The sequence below is a fragment of the Nelumbo nucifera genome, chromosome 1 (assembly GCF_055504915.1).
Source record: "Nelumbo nucifera cultivar China Antique chromosome 1, China Antique-T2T, whole genome shotgun sequence".
Taxonomy (NCBI): domain Eukaryota; kingdom Viridiplantae; phylum Streptophyta; class Magnoliopsida; order Proteales; family Nelumbonaceae; genus Nelumbo; species Nelumbo nucifera.
The window spans coordinates 49689428-49712303 of NC_142649.1; the positions used below are offsets into that span (position 1 = coordinate 49689428).

The following is a 22876-nucleotide window of genomic DNA, read 5'->3' on the forward strand; positions in this document are numbered from 1 at the left end:
AGCCCAATTTACAGGCTCCATTAATAAATGAGCTAAGCTCAAGCCTAATAGAGCTCAACTCATGAGGCTCGCAAGCCGAGCTCAAATATATGTATATATATAATAAAATTATAGAAAATAATATATAATAAAAATATTATAATTCTTATTTTTTAAATATCAAATAAATTTTTTATATATATAATTTTTAATTTTTATAAAATATTTTATCTCAAATCGAGCTTGAGACGAGCCGAGCTTGAGTTCAAGGTTCTAGCTCAAACTGAGCTCAAGCTCGAGCCTTGTACTTCCTAGGCAAGCTCGAGCTCGAGCCTCGTACTATTTGGCTTGAATCCACCCCTAGTTGCAATGAATTTCACCTTTTTAATCTCTCATTATCCAGACCACACTTACTGCAAAGGGAGCTTTATCTCTCGATCTCTAGAAGTACTCAAAGGATTTGTACTGCAAAGGGAGAGGTGACCTCCCCACCATATTTATAGATCCTTGAAAGGTAGAAGCCACTAGAAGATTTAAGCAAGTAAACCACACTCTCTTCTCCATGATCTATTGGACATTGAAGAACAATAACAACCAAGGTTTTTAAAACCGACCCGAACAACGAACCGGTCAGGGGTCCGGTTCCCGGGTTGAACAATTCGATCATTCGAACCAAATGGTCAGCCCGTTCTGACAAAATAAATAAAAAAATAAAAAAACAGTCAAAACCATTATATAGTTCGAACGGTTTGAATGGTTCAACCACCCGGGTCAGTGGTTTGTTAACCAAATCAATGTTTTTTTGACAAAAATCCGGTTTTGGGGAAAAACGGAATCGGTCACCTGACTGATTCCTGGTTTTTCCTGTCCGACCGTCCGATCCGGTCCAATTTTGAAAACCATGATAATAACAATAACATGCAGGTAAGGCTAACTACGTTTTGACCGATGATAGCCATTAAAGCTAAAATCTATAACAGAAAAACCATTCCTTCATACTGATGATGTGCTTAAATTGTACAATGGCAGATTGGGTCTTTTCCAACAAAAAATTATTGAGTGGTACAATGGCAAATGACTTCACATATACAGAATAGAGGTGTATAGAATAGAGGATATTTGAAAATTGCTCAAATTGTATCAACTTAAACCAGGAGTTTTTTTCTTTAATTTTTCATGAAGAAATGTAAAAAGCAATACAATTTAAGATGCAAATAAAGAGTATCGAAGGTTATTAAACCATTGCCTTTCCAACGTAAAATTCATTAAGAAAATAATTTTTTTCTTTAACTTTTCATGGAGAAACATAGAAAACAGTAGAACTTAAGATGGAAAGAAAGAGAATTAGAGGTTATTAAACCATTGGCATTCCAATGTAAAATTCATTAAGAAAAGAATCCAATTGATGACCTTTATACCCTTTCTTAGACAAAGGAATAAAGGATAATTTTAGTCCAAAAAGAGGTGGTATTAAAGTTGCAATATTATGACTTTTATACCCTTTATCAAATAAAGCAATAAAGGGTATTTTTAGTCCAAAAAATCTTTTACACTGCATTGACACTTTTATATATAGTATAGATCTTTTTATTTTATAGGTTTAGTAGCAATAGTTTCCTAATAAAATCTTGAGTATAATTTACTAATTTGATGGTATAGCAAAATTACATAAAAGTGCAACTCAAACAGGGTTGGTTCAGGTTATGGGTTAACCACAAAGTCCAACCCTATTGAAACTTCAAGCTCAAGCTTAGCCTAACTTAAGGTCAAGCTCAAGTTTATCAACAGTTGACTAACCTGAGGTCAAGTCTGAACTTCCCAACCCAGCTTATCCCAACACAACTTGGATCTGAATTAGGCTCAGGTAAGTTTGTTAGGCTAGAGCGGATTGGTTGGGTTTGAAAGATTTTTTTTTTTTTAAATGTTTTGCACATCCATCTTTAAGTGGTTTTTATAGCTGAATTTAAGAGTAGAATGGATTGCAAATATGAAATGCTATTAATAAGTGCATGTATATTATTAGGCTCCATTTGGAAGGAGTACAAACACAAATATGTAGAGTATAAAACCTTGTATTTTGTATTATTTTATATCTATTTGTATTCTATATATTTGTATTTGTACTTAGGCTCAGTTTGGAAAGAGTACAAATACAAATATGTATAGTGCAAAGCTTGTATTTTATATTTCTAAACATGTATTTGCACTGTACATATTTGTATTTGTACTCTTTCCAAATTGAGCCTTATATACATGTTTTTATACATATATAATTAGAGAAGATGATTTTATGTGAATAAAATGCATAGTATGTTTGTATTTGTACATGTTTATGTATGGGTGTGAGTTTAGGTTAATCTTATACATATTGTATACATATATAATACAATGGGTGTGTATATTGTTCAAAGTCAATCTGGCCTTAATCCAAGCCTTACTCAAGTTTAGGTCATGCCTAAGTTATCTAGCCTAAGCTCCTCCTAGAGCCCCAAAACACAATAGCAACCCTTGCAAATTTCTGTAATAATACAGAAATTTATAAAAATTATGAAGAGAAAACTTAATGGCTTTAAAAAAATTCAAGCCACTTACAAATTGGATTTTTCATTCTTGTTAAATTTGATTCAGTCCCCCTCAAATAGTACTCTGCTTTTACAGAATTGAACTCTAGGATTCACGTTCAATCATCTTGTTATTCATGCACTCACATTTATGGATCACTAATTGTTCCAATTATAAATTGATCTACTACTTGAGATTTATTTCTGGTTTAATTGGATCCAAATCATGATAAAATCCATCTACAATCCTATTATTGACAAGGGCACAAATAAAATGCTTAAGACAACTTTCTAGGGAGCAAAGTGATTTGAGATTTAAGGGCTCCCACCTTCTCTAGGGCTGCAACTTGGGTTGGGTTAGCTTGAACCCAACCCAAAATACTAGGGTTGGATTGGGTTGGATTGAAGTTCAAGTTAAGGTAAGGGTTGAAAAGTATGAACCTGACTCAACTTTGGGTTGGGTTAAGGTTGAAGCATTGACCAATTTGAACCCAACTTAACTTCATATTTGCATGTATAAATATTATATAAATATGCATCTATGCATATAAGTACTTATGTATATGTGTATTCACTATTCATGCATTGTATGCAAATGCAACTATGCATCTATAAATGTATATATTTATATATATTTATGCATTTTTTGCTTCAAGTATTTATGCATTTTTTTGTATACATATTTATCTATCTATATATGTGTGTGCATGCAAATTCTATGTCAAAAATTTTCAGTTTAGAGGCAATCTTTTTCGAAAATATGATAACTATGTTCTTTTATTAATAATGCCAATATTGAAAACCCATAGAGTCTAGGAAATAAGTACATTTGGCCTCAACCCAACTAGAACCCAGCCTGTACCCAACCTGAAGTTTTAGGGTTGGGGGTTCAACAACTTGGGTTGGGTTAGGATTGACCTCAACCCAACCTAATGCTATACTTGCACCCCTATCCTTCTTTGCTTTCCACATTTTTTCCATTGGACCAGTAATTGTTCACATGCTTTGCACACGGCAATTTTAGATGTTGCTAATGATGATGGTAATAATATATTTACAAAATTTTCAACAATTTTTTTTATTATTTTGTGTATAAAAATAATTCTTATTTATCATGCTTATTTTTGTTTAATATGATGACTAATATGATATTAAAGATGTGATCAAATGAGTTCCACAAAATTTATTCATTCTTGTAACTTTATGCATTTTTTATCTTTTTTTATTATTTAATTATGAAATCAATGGTTAACATATTATTTGACCTAAAAGGTTAACTACTAACCTGCCACCCAACATGAGAACAACTTCATGTTTGGGTTAGTTTTGAATTTTGTATTTCATTATCATCATCAATAAAAACAATTCTTTTTTATCACACTTTTTCTTTAATATGATTAATAAATATTATCATTCACAAAATATTAGACATGTGCCTAGATTTTTTTGTAATTGTTTTTTTTTTGTTTAATATGATGAATATATAATATTAGAGATGTGCTCAAATGTTTTGTAAAAAATTTCTGTTTTTTGTGCTTTTATTTTTTTATATATTTTTATTATTTAATTATGAAATCAAAGGTTGACACATTTGATCCAAAAGATTAGATTGTTGACCCTCTACCAAATAGGAAGATAGTTTAATTTTTGGGTCGGTTTTATATTTTGCATTTCATTTCCATCATTAGTAAAAACAGTTCTTATTTATCACACTTATTTTTATTTAATATGATTAATATAAAATATTAGTGAATTTCTGTATTTTTTATTTTTTGTGCTTTTATCTTTTTATTTATTTATTTTTAATTATTTAGTCCTAACATCAAGGATTGACACATTTCACCTGAAAGGTTGAATTGCTGACACACCATCAAATAGGAAAGCAAATTCATTTTTGAGTCTTATATTTAACTTTTTATTCATTTTTGAATTTTGTATTTCATTTCCAACATTAATAAAAACAATTATTGTTTACCATGCATATTTTTCTTTAATATGACTAATATAAAATATTAGAGATGTGTCTAGTTTATTTACAATTTTTATTTTTTGTATTTATTTCATTTTAAAAGTTTTATTATTTAACTATAAGATAATGGGTTGACCCATTTGACATGGTTGGTTGAATTACTTACCCACCACCAAGATTAAAGAATGGTATCATTTTTAAGTTGGTTTTAAACATGTGTTTTATATTGCTAAAAGATTGGATATGGATCTAATTAACAGAATTTATTTGAAGAAAAATGATAGAATTTATTAGTGAAAAAAATAAGTTAAATATAAGACTTAATGAGAGAGAATGTGAACTAATGACTTAAATATAAGACTTAATGAGAGGGAATTGAATGGGGTATAAAGAAGTAGTTTAAGTTACATATTCTGACCTCATAATTAGAGAATGGCCAAATTAAAATATAAGAGCATTTTAGTGAAGAACAATGAAAGATGATGATAGTTAATACCTTAAATATAAGGATTAATGAGAGGGAATTAAATAAAATGAAGGTAATAGTTCAAATTACATTTTATGCCCTCACAATTAAAGAGATACCAAATTCAAAAATAGGGCTATTTTAGTCAAACAAAAGTTCCGCACACTTATTCATACTTTTAATCAATGGTAGTATAATATAGTATAGTAATATATATATTATATTAATCAATGGTAGTATATATATAATAGAAAGAGGAAAGAAGGGAGGTGAGGGTCCACTCAACACAAAGCTCATATGTAGCTCCTCCTCTCCTTTCTCACACATGTGCATATCTTTTTTTATATTAAATCATTAAAAACCTCATGGGTCTTTATTGTCTTTTATAAAATCAATATTTACTCTAATAAATCTCTCTCTCTCTCTCTCTCTCTCACACACACACACACACACACACACACACACACACACCCCTTAATAGTCAATGTTTGTAACATCTCCCCTCCCCATTAAATCCTTATTTTCTTCTTAAATATCTCTCAATCCCTTTTGGGTCTCTCTAATAAAGTAGGGTGTAAGTTATATGGGTTAGGTTAGGTTAAGGGTCAACCTAAATATGAACCTTACATCGGACCCTAATTAATGTCTAAAAAGCCAAATTTGCCCACCAGTACATGGGGTGAACAAACAAATCATTTCTATTAATTTATTTTAATTTAGATTTGTTTAATAGATTGTTCTTGGTTCAATAATAAAATATAGTAAGAAAGAACTTAATGCGAGTTTTTGGTTATCTTCATCAGTTCAAATTTGAAATTGTTTTTTTTTTTTTAACTTGGTTATTAATCTTGTGCTAATCACATCTTTTGGATTTTTTGGGCTACACAATGGGAGGTAACCCATTGCCTTAACCCAGGTCTTTGCTACAACTAACTAGATAAGGTATCAATTAAGCCACCATCACTTGGTTTATGTGCTAATCATAATATATAAGCCATATAAAAAAAGAGAGTTTAAAGCTCAATAACTAATAAAGAAAAGATTTATTTTTTTACTATTCTACATGTAAAAAAAGTAGAAATACAACATCTAGTGCAAATGGTCCCCATGCATTGAGAAAATGGAATCTAACAGGTTCTCAAGAAATGACATCTGTGTGTGTGAAGCCCATGCCGCCCAAACCCTATTTTTGGCTATTCGTGTGGGTGTAATGATGACATTGTTCTCTCACTTCAACCCCTCTCTCTATTCACATAATTTCTCTCTATATTCTATACATCATATTAACACACACACACACACACATACTCTCTCTCTCTCTCATCACATCACACCATCTCTCTATTGTCCAATTTTTATTCTCTATTTCTTTCTTTCTAATTGTTGTGAATTTAGTTCAGTTAATTTAAATTAATACAACTATTTCAATAACTCCCATCATGACAACCTTTTCCTCTCCCTCTCTCCCCCAATCAAGTATATATAGCAACTTATTCATTTAATATCAATTAATTAATTTATATTTCTTTAACATAATTAATTTATATTTTGTCTTTATATGCTTTAATTATTTTATGTACTTTTAATATTCTACTATCAACTTTCTTAAAATATTTTTAATTTCATTGTCATGATTTTACTATTTTTTAATCAAAATGGAGAGGGAGAGAGGGGTTATGTGTAATGTTTTAAAAAATGATCCAAAGGCTAAACTAATTTTGCCTATGGGTCGTGGGTCATTAGTTCGACTATCCAAGTCAAATGGGTCAGACACAAACACACACACATACACACATACACATACACATACATACATACATACATACATACATACATACATACATACATATATGTATATAAAACAAAAGATCAATAAAGGAGCTACACACAGCGGGGGGTAGCCCATCCCCAAATGTCAGCACAAGAGAAACACTTTAAAGTGAAAAGGCAAGGAAGAAACAAAAGCGAGGTTTGAGTGAGCACAATTAGCAAGCCAATTAACAACTCGGTTCCCTTCCCGGAAGGTGTGGTCGTACTCCACCGCACCGTCTAATCTCTCGACCAGAGCCATGCAACCTTCAATGATCCTTTTCAGCCTCTATGGAGGGTCAATCTAGTTATTTAGATAGTCCATAACTAACTTTGAATCGCCTTTAATGATGATGGATTTTCCGATGAAGTTGAGAGAGAGATTGTGAGTTTCCCAAGTAGCCCACACTTTAGCAAGATTGATAGTCATGATTCCTATACCATAGCTTTGTAGTCCAAAATCTGGCCAAGGTGATTTCTGGCCACACAAGCAGTGGTGCATTTGTTGTTTATGCAGGAATCATCAAAGTTTATTTTGATACCATCTACTTTTGGTTTAGTCCATTTGACAGGATTGACCTCTATTGTGAAGACTCTCTTAGGCTATGCATGGTTTGCTAGAAAATAAGAGAGAAATAGAAAGTTGTGTGAAAGTTTTTAATAGAATGTGTGAGATTCCTTTAGGCTCAGTTTGGAAATAGTATAAATACAAATATATAGAGTGTAAATACATACAAAACAATAAATACAAGGTTTTAGACCCTCAATTTGTTGTTTCTCTCTTAGGGTCCATTTGGTTTGCAGGAATAGGTGCCTAGAATTGGAATCAGAATGGCCCATTCCTATTCCAATTATTTGCTTGATCAGAATGGGATTCCCCATATGGGGGAATGGCCTTTTTGACCCCTTAGAATGTGATTCCCATTTTCCTCTCCATTTTTGTATGACAAAAAAGCCCCCATTTCAATCCAAAGCCCTATTCTACCAAGTTTGAAGTATTTTACAAGCCTTCCTCTATCCAATTTAGCCATTGATGATCACCATCTCCAGCAAGGTAAGACCGGTTGTTGCCTTGTTGGGCGTCCATCCTTCCCTTATATCCCCTCTCTTCTTCCTATTCTTTCTACCATCTTCTCTCTTCTTTTGCTCCCTGTTCCTCCCCTTTGTCGCCACCACCGCAGCATTACTAGTAGCAAAGACTTCTTCCTCTCCTCTCCTTTATTCTTTTTGTCCTCTTTTCTTTCCCTCTTTTTATTCTAAACCAATGCCAACCTGGAATCCACCCTCTTTCTTCTTCTTCTTCCTCCTCCTCCTCCTCCTCCTCTTCTTCTTCTTCCAAAGAGATGCCAGAATGACAAAATTGAAAATTTTGGTTGATTCCGATTCCAAATTCTAGTTGAACCAAATAGTAACAATTAGAATCCGATTCCGATTCCGATTCCTGACTAAACCAAATGGATGTCAAGAATAGAGGATTCCGATTTTGATTCCTGGGGATTCCAAGACACAAACCAAACGGACTCTTAATTATTTTCTATCAAACCATATACATCCCTAATGCCATATTCCAACGACCCATTTGTGTGTACTTGTTTGACAACATTTGATTTGATTCTAGTTTGGAATTGAGGGCCCAAGTCCTGGACTGGCTGGATTCAAAGGGCCACAGATTAACAGTTTATGGTTAGGACATGGTCAAACGACAAAGAGTCCCTGGCTGGCCTATAGAAGGGCCTATCTAAGAATCCAAGTTTTGGGCCCAACCACTTTATGGGTCATGCGGCTTCCGGCCCAATCTCTCTTTTCGATTCATATACCTAAGCAATTTTATATGAATAAATATCTAACCGTTGGATCTACGCAATCTTGTCGAATATCACATTGGTGGGACCCACAACACGCGCCGTATGTGATACCGTGTCTTAGGTCTACGGTTGTGAAGATATATTCTATATGTACCTTATACGCTCTCGTGCTTATCCCCGAAAACGCGCCACGTAGGACCAATTCATGGGTTCGAACCGCGTTAACCACTCCCTGGACCACAGCCTGGGTAAATAAATGCATACCCGTAAATGACCAAAAACTCCCTTTATCCACTTCTTAATTACATTCTTGTCCTAAAATATTCGTTCTTCCTCGCCCTAACTACCCCGTTCAAACGACAAACCGGCCCACATCAATTAAGGGTGTTGTCGTCATTTAGTTTGGTATTTACGTGATTTTGTGAAAAAAAAGGAGTTTTTAGTCATTTGGATTAAACTATTGCTTTACGCGGGGACCACATGCCTTTCCTTCCTTACCACCTCTTCCCCCAAATTTTAATTTTATTTTTAATTTTATTATAATTTCTCCTTGGCTTCTTCCCCTTCTCTTCTTCTCCTGAATTTGCTCAAATGGAGACAACAGAAATCTAAATCTCTGCATCTTGTTATAAGCAAAGCTGTTTCTTGCATTGCTGATCAAAAGTTTTACATTTTCTTTTATTTTTTCTGATCGTCTTTGCTTCGTGGTGTTTCTGTTCATGTTCTTCAGCATCCATGGTGAGCTCAAATACTTAATCTCTCTTTATTTATTCCCAATATCTGTTTAAATGAATTCGTTTCTGTTTTTTTTTTTTTTTGGATTTTCGTTTGACCCTTTGTTTTGATCTGTGGGTCTGCTTGAGAATAGGAAGTTGTTTGGGTTTTGCTCCTGGTAACATTTTGTATGTTGTTTAGGGATTTCATGATTATATGAATCGAAGATCTCTATCAATGCGGAGAAAAAGGGGAAATTTGAATAGATTGGAATTTTGTAGTCAGATTGACATGTCTTCTTTCTTATTTTCAACTTAATGAGGATTTTTTTCGGTTTTTTGCTTAGAGCTTTAGGATTTTAGAGGGATTCTATATTGAAGGCTGGACTGAATCTTGGTTGTTATTTAATTGTTATTTCCTTGGAAAAAGTTGAGTACTTGGGTATTTCTTTTAGTTCTAGTGCTGTCACCTTTATCAAGGGATTCAATTTCCCTCTGGAATTCATTGCAGTTAGTTGGTTGAGGATTTTGCATTGGCGTGTCCCAGGTGAAATATGTCCTGGAAGCACCTAAATATGAATTCCGGAAGCCTTAAAAAGAATCTCTTCTTATGATTTTTTTTTTCACGCCTTTTATGTTCCTCCACTAAATGGATTCTTTTTTCATCTCATAATGAATGAACTACTTGATGGAATTCTATTTATTCTTGCTTGTTTTTGGTTGTTTGCAGCACAGTTGCCCCAGTTTTTGATAGCTGGGCATTTACCCAAGTAGATGGATCAGATATACATAAATGTTTGGGATTTTCTTCGGATTAAGTTGAATACTTCCCCTACTGGAGTTCTACCGGAGGTGTTACAGATACTTCTGGTTGCTTGTAGATGATATTGGTTGATTGCAGCTTATAGAAGCTGCCTCAAAGCATGTCGATCATCTTCCAATTGATGCTTAGTCACTTGTACCATGAACAGTGGGCATTTAACAACCTCTTATATTTCATGCTACAGTTTAGCAGTAATCTCCACTTACAATCAAGTGAAAGGTACTGCAATGCCTGTGTAGAGAGTTTTTTCTGGAAACTGCTAGAAGTTCACTGAAAAATTGCTGACCTTATACTGGATAAGAATCTAATAATGGAAAGGTGAGCTGCATGCTGCCTGAAGTTTATCGTAATTGGATTTTTCCCACCTTGCCTTGTGGTGTGTATCAGAATCTTTTTATTGCTGTGAATGTGTTTCAGGTATAAAGTTATAAAAGAGCTTGGAGATGGAACCTGTGGAAGTGTATATAAGGCACTTAATCTAGAAACTAATGAGATTGTAAGTACTGGATCTTCGAATTAAGATATATATGAAGTTTTACATGCTAATTTGTATGAAAATTGTACTTTCTTGCTTTCTAATAGTTTTAGAAGTTTGGGTTCTTTTGGTTAGACCTTATTCTATTATAGTTCGTTAAACCCTTTGCTCGATTTACAATTATTACACCTGATTGAAGAGAAGATTGGAAATATGGGCTAACTGTAATTCTGACAGAAGAACAACTGTTTTAAAGAGAGGAGATGGAAAGATACAAGAAAATAGAGGTTTCAAATTCAAAGAAGCAAGAAAACATGAGCAAAAGCACAAAGGCATGGGATACATAGAGGTGTAGGGGGTTGTGATCACTATATTTCATCATTATAACAACAATGTTCTCAAATTCTTAATAATTCACTTAAATGGTTCTAAATTGTCCCATTAGACTGGTCAATTTGACTTGTTAGTGAGTCTATACTGCATTGCAAAGAGCATAATAAGTGCAAAAAAATTAGTGTTTTTTTTTTTTTTTTAAATTTCTTGATTGTTAGATAAAACTTGTATGAAAAGAGGAGAGAAGATGATAGAGGGTTATGGGCTCCCAAAAGGATGAACCCAAGACCGCCCAAGCTCTAAACAACTACAAGAGTACATTCAACTCCACAGATACAACCTGTATCGGCAAAATTAAAATCCAAACACAAGAAACCCCTCTTCACATTGTTTGGTAAAACCATTAGCAACAGAGTTGATTGTTCTTGGAACACAGGAGAATGAGGAGTACCACCACCACTTGACTACATGGATGTTAAGGGCCCCACCTCTTTTAAGGGAGTGACCAAGATTCTGTGGACTTAAAAATCCATGTCAGATCCTATTTAGTGATCTTTTTGGAGCATATTAGATGATGCTACTCTCAAAGCCAAAAGAGAATAAGAATCTAAGCATTTGGAAGAGACAAATGACCTTTGCAAATCCACTAGTTCCCCATGTCCTAAGCTCCAAATAGTCCAAGTACCACTCTTTTATTATCTTGAAAATACTAGCAATTCTAGATTCACCTTGGTTTTCCTACCAAAATTATGCTTTGTAGCTGGCTTATGGTGTCATGGTTAACTTGGAGATAATCACATCTGGTAGAGTGAAAAAGAGATGATATGCCAGTCAGCAAGGAATTAATTTTGATACCTATGTTTCTTCTAAATTCTAATTCCTGAATCCAATGAATAACTTTATTGAGAACTACCTTTTCATGTGTGGATTCTGTCTCTGTTGTTTCTTCCTCTCTAGATCCCATAAACCATCCTATGTAAAAGGCATCTCTACATGATTTTTTTTTGCCTCCAACAATGAATTTTCAGAAGTGCTAACTGAAAAGAAGTTGCTGAGTGATTCATCAAAAAAAAAAAAAAAGGAAGTTGCTGAATGTCCCAGGTAAAGAGTAGTCAATCAATGCAAAAGTTTATCTTTGCTACCTAGGGATGTTATACTGGAAAAGATGAAACTCATAATGTACTGTACATGTTCAGAAAAGAGGGGGGGGGGGGTTGATGTGTCATCAAGGATCCTAGAGAGCTGTAACCTGATTCTTATCTGAAATGAACATTTTGTCCATGTAAGGAAGCTCATGTAAAGTTCTGTAGTTTGTCTATATTTTGTCACCTCCAGTGCTGTTTGGCAAGTCTTTCTTGTAAGATCTGACAGCGAAAAAAAGTAATGGGCTTTTACATAAAGATCTTGGCAGCCCACAGACCGTTTGGTTGGAGGCGCATCTTGCTCCATTTCTAGCTTCTCGAAATAAGCTTGAATCGAGCTTCTCACATCTTTTTGTGGCAGTCTTTCAGCAGCTAGATCTTCCCCCAACCAAGTGAGGTCTTCCTTTTTTCTATTATCTTTTCAGCTTTTCTTTGATCATTGATAAAAGAGGTAAGGGAAAAAAGAAGACCTAGACTAGGGTGGTGCTGATGAGCTTGAATATCGAACAATTTTAGGTTAGTATTTGGCAAACCAATGAGGCTAGCCTTTTAATTCAGCATATAATGGAGAGCTTTAAGAAGGAATAGGGACATCTCCATATGACATTTATTGACATAGATATTGTATGCAATATGTTAACTTTTTATCTACTAATTTCTACAATATTGCTATGCCACTTTGGTCTTACTTACAAAGAACAAGGTTTGAAAGTGTGCATGTTGATCATAGGTTGCTGTCAAGAAAATGAAGAGAAAATTCTACTTTTGGGAGGAATGCATGAATTTACGTGAAGTTAAGGTATGGTCTTTATTACTTATTCTGTTTATGTGAAACTTCTTGTCTTTTGCTTCTTCCTTTCTTTTCAACAGTATTATTTGTGACAACTGAGGACATTACAAGTTATACCAACAGATTAATCTTAGTGCTCTCCTCATCTTTTGCATACAATTATAACATATCCTTTTGCAGTCCCTCCGTAAGTTGAATCACCCAAATATTGTCAAGTTGAAGGAGATTGTTAGGGAAAACCATGAACTTTTCTTCATCTTTGAATACATGGTAAGTAGTTGATCTATATACATATATTTGTGTACTTAAAAATGTATGCCTTTCTTTGTTGGCAGCGGTTGGGTTATTAATGTCCATGCTCCTCTAGATTGTAATATTATCTATGTCTTTAGGCTTTAATTCTGCTTTTGGCACATGATCATGAAGTTAATATGTATGTTTCTGTATATTATGATGCATGCATATTGTTTTAATGTAATGATCCAATGTGTGGTATTATCTTTTTACCTTGTTTTACTTTTGTCACATCTTTGCTATCACAAGTGGCTTCATGTTAATGGCATTTCTTCCCCAAAAAGAAAAAAAAAACAAAAAACTATAGAAGTGGTTTGAATTTGAGCACCTTCTTCACTGCTTGACTATAAGGTTTCAGAACATGTATTTTTCTTGATTGAACTTTCTTTTTTTTTTCTTTTTCATGTTCTTGCTTTGTTTTTAGTCAAATTCAAACGGTTGCATTGGGTGTTACGTTTAATACTTAATAGATACTTGTATGGGTCTTGATTTAGTTAATGGGTGCTTAATTCTTCTTGTTTCCTGAATTCATGTACAGGAATATAATCTATACCAGATCATGAGAGACCGTCAAAGCCCATTTTCAGAGGCAGAGATACGGAATCTTATGTCTCAAGTGTTACAAGGACTTGCATATATGCATAGAAATGGATATTTTCATCGTGACCTAAAACCTGGTATTGACATGGATCTTGTGTTATCAACCTTCTGGCCTTTTGTCTTCTGTGGATTTTTTTTTTTCTGAATTCATGGAATATGTGGATTAATTTTTAACCATTACTGGTTGAATATCCTTTCTGCCTTAAGAGAATTTGCTGGTGACGGATGACACAATAAAAATTGCTGATTTTGGACTGGCAAGAGAAGTAACATCAAGACCACCTTATACTGATTATGTTTCCACACGGTGGTGAGTAAAAATCTTCACTTACATCATAGCAGTCTCCTTTTATATCCTTTGTTGAACTAAATTTACTATTCTATTAGGTGATGACATTTCATAATTTCATTATTTATGCAAGGTACCGAGCTCCAGAAGTCTTATTGCAATCTTCATCATACACTCCTGCAATTGGTATGTGGTATTTATGTTGTGCCATTTTTTATTCCTTAGCGCTATTTTATGTTTAAGAAGTAAAAGGGTACTTTCTTCTTCAAGAGGTTTTAGAATAAGTATTAATTGGGTCAGGATGTTAGAGACGTTTGATTCTTTTATGATATTATCATAAGAAATTGGAAATAAGTAGCTGAATCTGCACTAAACAGGTCAATAATACAAGTAGAATGGCACCAACCACAGACACCATATATCAAGCTGAATTTTGATGTTTCAGCTTAGGCAACTTGGGTCAATCAGGTATAGCACTGGTTAGAAATCACATTGGGGATATCACGATTATATATGCAGGACCTATCAGTTATGGAGATTCAATTAGAGCATAACTGAAGGCTGTTTTGGCTGGCTTAAAAAGGGCTAGAAATATGAGGTACAGCAATATAATAATCAAAGGGGACTCTCTAAGGTCATCAGGTTGGCAGGGAAATAATGAGGAGGGACCACGGAAGCATAGATATGTGAGGTCAGAAAAGCTAAAGAGATGATAAAGGAATTAGGAGAAGTCAGTGGATACCTAGGTCTGCTGACAGGCTAGCAGATGGGCTGGTGAAACAGGGGTGACAAGGAATTTAATGTATTGGGGACTTGTACAAGGTGGGACTTGTACTTGATAGTGGATCTCACAAGGATAAAATTCTTCATTGTTACTGATCCTTCAATCTCTCCTTGTTATGAATTATTGAAACAAGGTAATGGAAGAAGTCACATTGAGTTATCTCTTGGCCAATTCTAAGTGTACTCTGCTTTCCACTCCTATTATTAAATTCACATTGCATCTATATATATATATATGTACTTTAATTTTGATAAGTAACAAAAAAATTGACAATGTCACCACTCACCAATAAAATTAGAGTATGATGGGAAAAATGGAGGGGGTGCATTTAGAGTCTTATGTGACGGGAGAATATCACTTAGGATAAACGGGCATTTTTTTTGGTACTAAATAAAAAATAAAAATTTTATTAATAAAAATAGAAGATAATACATCAAATCCAGTGATGAGAGATCACTAAAGTACAAAAAACTCCACATAAAAGGAAAATGGTACAAATCAAAGAAGAGAATAGTAACATTAGACTCTCGGCTCTAGTAAAGACCAAAAACCACTTCTTAGGTCTTCTTTGGAGACTCAAAATTCTGGTAAGATGATAATCCACCTCATAATTCTTTTGCTGCAGAGCAATACTATTTGATCTCTTCTTCTCTTTGTCTTCAAAGGTCCTCCTATTTCTTTCTTTCCAGACTTCCCAACAAATGGCAAAAAGTACACTGTTCCAAGCAATCTTGCCTTGATATTTCCTCGCATCATATGCCGTTTAGCAAAAGTCTCCCGTAATTCTAGTTTCCAAGAAGTCAGTTTTGAACAAACCAAAGAACCCCCAAATGTATTTCATGTAGTGACAACCAAAGCATAAGTGCATTACATTCTCTTCAGCAGCTTCGCCTAAATAAGATCTTCCTGCCAAAGGAAATTTTACAAAACATTTGTAAGGACAACAATGTTGCATGGAGTGAAAGTGTTGGGCATTCAAGAAATTGTATGTCCAAAAAATAAGTGTGGCAGAAATGCAAATGTTGAGATGAGTAGGAAAGCTAGAAAGGAAAAATAAATACTTGTATTGATCAAATAGGGAAGATGTAAAGGCTTCCCAATTCCCGCCATGTACATTGAGAGGCTATACATTGCATCCAAAAAGTATATACAAAGAGAGAAACAGGTAAGAGGTAACTAACACTTCTGATATCCTGTTATATAGATAGCCAATATGCGAACATTCCAATGGTGTTCTACAAAACTTCCTCCATTGATTGAGTTCTGCCCCTGAAAATTCTGCTGTTTCTTTCACGCCATATAGTTCACGTGATTCAAAGGGGTAGTCCTCCAGAGAATGGACTCCTTTCTGCTCAAACATCTTAATTTCCAGCACTTGAAAAGATCCATGATGGAGGGAGGGAAGCACCATAAAATCCCTAATAGGTAGGTAATGAGATTTTTTTTGAGATCAGACTTGGGTAGTAAATCTGCAGTGGAGCAGGAAGTGGTTTGCTGATTCCTTGATGGAGTCATAGTGGGTGCAGACAGTGGAATATAGGGGCATTACCTCTTCTAATCTGGCTGTCCCTAGTGAGACACTTTTCCATATGGTGCTCCAAACAAAGAAGGCAACTTTGGATGGTGCCACAGTTTTCTAGATGGCTTTGTGTGTGGAGTCATTAATCATTGGGCTTTGAATTGTGTAGAAGAATGATTTGACTAAGAGCACACCTGATGGGTCACCGGTTCGGATCCTCCATTGGGAGTATTTGGATCCATATTAGTGTTATAAAATAGTCAGAAGAATAGTTACTGAATTTGGGCTGCCAAACAACCCCCTGATCCCTGATCTTCTGATTCATGATATTGGCATGACCAAGGCATATCTATCTTCAGCAATAAGAGGGCTGGAAAGCAATCCACGAGGGACCTGCTATCTCATTAAATTTGTCTAGAAGAAACTGGTTCTGGTTCCATCACCACCGTTTGATCCAACTTTATATTTAATACCACATAGGACTTCCTTAAGAACCTAAACATCTCCATGGTGCCTATTACAAGGCTTATACAATCTGCATGGTGCTAATGGAACTTTATTATCACTTTGTGTGGCATACCTTTCAAGCTTATTGTGGCATGACCATACAAATATCGTCTAGTGAAGTTTTCAATTGTCAGCAATGAGGTCTGTAATGGTTAAGTGTGGAGAATATATTTTCTTGTTCTTTGTTTTATTAATGGACATTTGTTGAGATATGCATATTATGCTTAAAAAGTAAGGTTCTGCAGCCACATTAAAGCGAGATTCCTCAGTTAAAATCACCTGTGGCAATGTAGATAGGATGGTTCCTTTTTGGTTTTACCCTATGTATAATATATTCATTATAAGATTCATGTTGTGATTGTTTGCTCATGAACTAACTACTAAGAAGTGAAAATCTCTGCAGACATGTGGGCCATTGGTGCAATACTAGCTGAACTTTTCACATTTTGCCCTATTTTCCCTGGTGAAAGGTAAGGTTTTATATAGTATAATATTCTTAGGACCAAAAGAGAGATGACAAATATGAAATTTGAGGAATTTCCTTTCTCCATGCACATGTACATACAGTGCACATAAGTCATCACTCATAACATGAGAAAGCTGTAGTAACTCATACCTAGTTATTAGCTACTTACAGCTTTTGCCACTCCATTTGTGAAGACCTTGTAGTCCTGTTAAATAATAGTGACCTAATGAGGTTTGTTTTTGAAAAATAGAGGGCATTCATATTTCAAAACTTCTCTCTCTCTCTCTCTCTCTCTCTCTCTCTCTCTCTCTCTCTCTCTCTCTCACTCTCTCAGACACATGTTGATTGTGACAAACAATCTACTGCTCTCTCTCTCTCATGATATTTTTTCTGTAAACAGTGAGACAGATCAACTGTACAAAATATGTTGTGTTCTGGGGACCCCAGATTGGACTACTTTGCCTGAAGGGATGAATGTTTCACGGTTTGCTAATTTCAGCATTTCAGAGGTAAGCATTTGTTTGGATCAACCATTGGGTTCTTTGTGGTGTTTCTCTTCCTTTAACTTTCTCTTTCTGTAGATCATGCCTGTCAATCTTTCAGACATCATTCCAAATGCCAGCTTGGAAGCAATTGACTTGATAACGGTAGGTGTTAATAAACCTTCTTCTGTTTTTAAGTTGGTTCCCTGAGTTACTTTTCTGCTGTCTACATTGTTTTGGGTGTATTGTAACATTGTATTTCCTGTTTTATCAATAGCAACTGTGCTCTTGGGACCCACTAAAGAGACCAACTGCTGAGCAAGCGCTACAACATCCTTTCTTCCATGTAATATGAATTCTCCAGTCTTTCTTTTCTTGTTTTTTTCATTTTCTTTGATACATCACTGCCTAACTTGTGCCAGTTAAACAGGTGGGAATGTGGGTTCCTTATCCACTGCAGGATCCTTTTCAGTCAAAGCCAAATGACATGGGTAAGTTTATTTTTGAATACATTGAACACTCTTTTTTTTGATGAATAATGCATTGAACACTTTTTGAGCATTGACAAATGCAAACTTTTATATGGTGCTATTTGTAACTAATAGTATCAATAAACCTGTTGTTCTCTTTTTGGATCTTCAGCAGTAGAGCCAAAGCTGGAGTTGAATCTATGGGATTTTGGGACTGAACCAGATGACTGCTTTCTTGGCTTGACATTGGCTGTAAAGCCCAGTGTTTCTGACATAGGTATGTCTTGTCTTGAGATTGCCATAGTCAATGAAAGAAGTGATAACTATTAAGTGTTTCAAAAATACATGAAGACTATTATCAGTAATTTTATAGTTAACTGGGTGATGTAATAATACTTGAGGAATTTACAAACAAATGCAAATGTGATTATGGTATCTTATAGAGAAATTTTTAGCATTTCACTCTTAACAGAAAGTCTATTTTTCTGAAAAATTTGTTCCAAAACTTGGTACATGAAACTTTTTGTGTTTATTGGTTTGTTTCTTGTTGTTCCAAAAAAGTGGAAACCAAATTTTATTCGGTAGGTTCCAACTCTTAAGCTGTCATTGAAACTTGTCATTTATTCATCTATTTTGTGTCTAATTTCTAAGGTGACTGCCTTAAGCTTTCACCATAAAAATATCATTGGATGGGATGGCTACCTAGCTTAATAACCATCTGATCAGTAAATCCTGTTGAAATATAAGTAGAAATCTTTACCAACCAAAAAATAATACTAGATGGCCAAGATTGTAATCTCCCTCCCCTTTAGGGGTACATGTTGGGCTCTGGATATCTGTGTTTCATGTTTGGTTTCATCAGGTCTGTTTGTCTAAGTTAGACAACTTTCCAAAGGAATGTGCTGAAAGAACAAAATAAAAAATAAATGCTAGGAAAGTACTCTTGAGATAGTTGGGACAAGGTTTAGATGGTTATGATGAATAATGATTAATGAATTGGGAAATTGCTCTTAAGAGTAATATTTGGGTGGGCTTGAGCTAAGAACAATCAATCAGTTCCATGCAATTCTTAGGTGTTCAAACTTCAAAATGTTTTATTCTCACATAAGAGATCTTCATATATTTCATTCTATCTGATATGCTTTCCTTCACCGCAGAGATGGTCCATCAGGTCTCCCAAAATTCCAGAGAGGTGAGTTTGTGATGGGTGCATGTATACATTAGCAATGTTATTACCACAGATAATGTGTGTTAAAATATTTTGTCTGCTCTTAGAGGTAAAAATATTGTTTATCCATGTGAAAATGTATGAATTTTATAATGCAGGAATTACTCTTGTGCTCTGGTTTCCAGGAACGTTCAGATCAGACAGGTAAAATTTTCATGCCCAGCTCCTAATTAACAAAAAGGTAGATAAATTACCTAGTAAAAGAATTGAGAAACTTTCCGTACCAACCCTACGAGGGATTGAATGATATCTATTGTGCTAGCTAGTATAACAGATTGGCAAGAGAAGGAAGTTTGCAATTGGTTCTCAAGAGTCAAGACCAATCTCAGAAATGAAGTATTTCACCACTAACAAGAAAGACAAGGTTTTTGTACTGTTACTAACTAATATTACCTAGTACTTCAGTCTATTTTGAAAAATATTAAGGTAGAAGATGAACATTAAATCAAACGCAGGGAGACGAATGGTAGTATAGTAATAAATATCACATTGAAAAAGAAAACATGAATGCTTATTTAATGTTGCTTTTCTTTTAGACAATTTTTGTCATGGCTAAAATTGTTTTTGTTCTATCTTCCAGTCATGTGGCCCATACCGTCTCTTAATCAAACTGGAAATGTACCAGTGAAGTCTTCCTTGTCTTCATCCTATATTGTCAACAGGTGAGCACTATTTTTCCTTGCACTATCTTAAAGAAGAAATATTGTGTCACTAGGGGATTAAAATCCCAAGTGCCAACTTAATCATGGCTTAAAGTGGTGGCAATGACATCCTAAGTTGTGTTAGTAGGGGATTTCTTGTGCAAATAGCATATACATTAGTTGTTAAGACATCCAAAATGGTAAATAGTTCCACCATATAGCTGCCGAGTAACCAAGCCCAAGTTTTGAAGAGCTGAAGACTCGACTTACCGAGTCAAATTCAAATTGATCAAACCTGACATGACCCAACTTCTGTGCGTGCAGTCAAATTTCTTGTCCAACAATTGGAGTTCCACAGTCAGCGGGATTCACAATTTCATCTATGCAGCCTAATCTCCTTGATCGACCATTGGTGGCCGTCTCCTCGCCCTTCCAGCAGAGTCACTATCTTTAAGTGATTGTTGTAAATTTACTTTTTTTTTTTTTTTTATTTCTTTGGGTAGGCGGGGAGAAGGTTGATTTAAAAATGCATTCAAAATTCAGAGATTATCAACCATTTAAAATGATGATCAAATAAAGAGGAAAACAAGCAGATATTTTCTGTATCTTTACCTTTGCTAGTAATGTTTTCTCAGAGCTGTTGACAAGCGTTTGGCGGGAGGAAGGTGGAATTACATATGCTATGTGCTATAAAATAAAGTCCAAAACCCAGTAGAAACGCTCATATTTAAGTCTGCTTTTTTTCCTGATACTGAGTGGGGGGAAAAGGGGCATGTTTGGAGACCCAATCGGACCTTAAATTATTCGTGCCTTAGTGGTTTAGTCAGGAAGATCAATTATGAATTTATGATACAGGTTAAGTGACAATTGACAAAGTGTGCTCTCTTGGAGTATATTCTACATTTGCAAGTATTGTAGATAAGTGGATTTTCATAAATATGCATCAACTGCATGGAAAAGTAGAGAACTTGTCTGATTCTCATTTCCGGCATTCCATCCTGTTGGTTAACTGTAAATTCTATCAACAAAGCAAAGAAGCAAAACTAAAAAACGTTGATTGGCTGTGGATTCGTTGTCTGCTTGAACAGGGTATGATCTATGTACTCCCATTTCATGAAAGATGAAACCAACCGTCTACACTTTTTTGGGCTTAAATCTCGGGTTTTGGAAAATAGGACGCGTGTATGGCCCTAGGCCTGATAGATAATTAAACGAACAAAAAAATCTGCATACCCAGAAGATTTAACCATCTTATCTTTGATTCTTTTCGATATGAAAATAACAGGAGTTAAGAGGGAGGGAAAATAAACCCTAATCGGATGGTTTAGAATCCTCTGATAAATTGGCTTTCTTTATTACCGTTCAACTTAAAAGCTTAAGCTGTTAGGTAAGGTCCTTGAATAGATTTTTTATTCTTTACCACGGCCCTTCACAAAAGAAGTCCATAGGACTTGAAGTATGAACAAGCACAGGCCCACGCATCGAACATTGGACCACTTGGTCAAGCAGGTTCTGATACCATCTCACAGTCAAAAACCAGGAAGGAAAAAATTCAGATGTCCTAGGAAGAAGAAGAGATGAAGAAATGCATCTGTACCGCTCGGTATGTGTATGCTTCTGGTAGTTGTCATGGAAGGCAGTTCAACTCCAGAAGACGTACCCAATCTTCAGTTGGTTCCGGTAGCTGGGTTGTTTGTTTTGGATTGCACAGGCACGCATTTCAAATTTTGATGTGTGCCCTGTTTGAACTCTGCACGAGTTTAAAAGAACATTTTGGGGCTTTTAGCCCAAGTCCGATTGGAGCCCATTTTGATGATTGTTGATTCTGCTTTAGGCCCAAAAACTCTGCAGCCTTCTTCACAGTCCAGGGAATGGTTTCTGTGGGCCCGGTGTGGAAAAGGCATAATTCTATCAAGGGGCCCAGCAAGTTTGCAAAGGTGCATTTTGATAGTCTGCCTTAGGAAGCTCCTTTCGAGCCCAAAAATCTTGGTCCCCTGGCTGTTTCAGATGTTCACGCTGGGTTGGAGTCGGAAGATGTTTTACATTGTTCTCCCAGCCCTGTTGCTTCTAGAGATCAGTTTGAGAGTTTTGGTTGTGAGAATTCTCAGCCTATTGCAGAGTTTTCTACTTCACTTCCTAGCAATGTGGAATAGCGAGTAGAGCAGCTGTTTAATTTCGGCAAGTTCCTTGGAGTTTCCTTTGCAGCAGAATTGCAGGTGGTCGGGAAGATCAGGTTCATGAGTGGCTAAGGGGCAAGGAATTTTTTTTTTTTTTTTTTTTAGGGACACAAGTGCAGTGTCTGAATGGGGCGGTATTGGCTTGGAGGATGGTTCTGGTTCAACTAGTGTTTGTTCTGATTGTTGAACTTGGATTCAGTCTTCACAAAATGGTGCTTACACTGTCCTCATGGCCACTTGTAACCGTTTATTGGTAATATCTCTGTACTTTTCTGTTTTTATTGATGGGAGATATTCCCAATGCACAACTGCAAGTGTCTGTGAGTACAGTGTGAGCACTATTTTGTGAGGACTGAATCCGGTCTCCTGATTGTTCTTCTCGTAGGCTTGTAGCACGAGGGTGAGGGGTAGAAGAAGGTCCTCAGACCTCACTCCGTGGTTAGTTTCCTTTTGTGGTTTTCTGTTTGGTCCTTTCTGGCATGGGGTTGAGGTTGTCTCTCTGTTTAGTGGTCTGTTCCTAGTGGGCCTGGGCCATGTCTTGTGCGGGTCTAGTT

The 22876-nt window shown here is 35.3% G+C and overlaps 1 protein-coding gene across 5 annotated transcripts; it reads left to right on the top strand.

The window, feature by feature from the left end:
- Positions 1-9109: 9109 nt before the first annotated feature.
- On the top strand, positions 9110-20750 carry MHK (Protein kinase superfamily protein). Of its 5 annotated transcripts, none has more exons than XM_010245153.3 (18): positions 9110-9327; positions 10033-10443; positions 10543-10621; positions 12806-12874; positions 13046-13135; positions 13698-13836; positions 13967-14069; positions 14182-14234; positions 17262-17328; positions 17725-17833; positions 17906-17971; positions 18084-18152; positions 18237-18297; positions 18449-18553; positions 19434-19468; positions 19603-19648; positions 20085-20166; positions 20470-20750. In XM_010245153.3, the coding sequence occupies exons 2-18, from the start codon at positions 10436-10438 to the stop codon at positions 20597-20599; spliced, it is 1311 nt and encodes a 436-aa protein (XP_010243455.1). In that variant the 5' UTR covers positions 9110-9327; positions 10033-10435; the 3' UTR covers positions 20600-20750. The 5 variants fall into 5 exon arrangements, 3 of the variants coding, with proteins under 3 accessions (XP_010243455.1, XP_010243458.2, XP_088752816.1); XM_010245156.3 differs by having other exon boundaries at positions 18452-18553; XM_088896690.1 differs by having other exon boundaries at positions 9114-9327; positions 10038-10443.
- The last annotated feature ends 2126 nt before the right edge of the window (positions 20751-22876 follow it).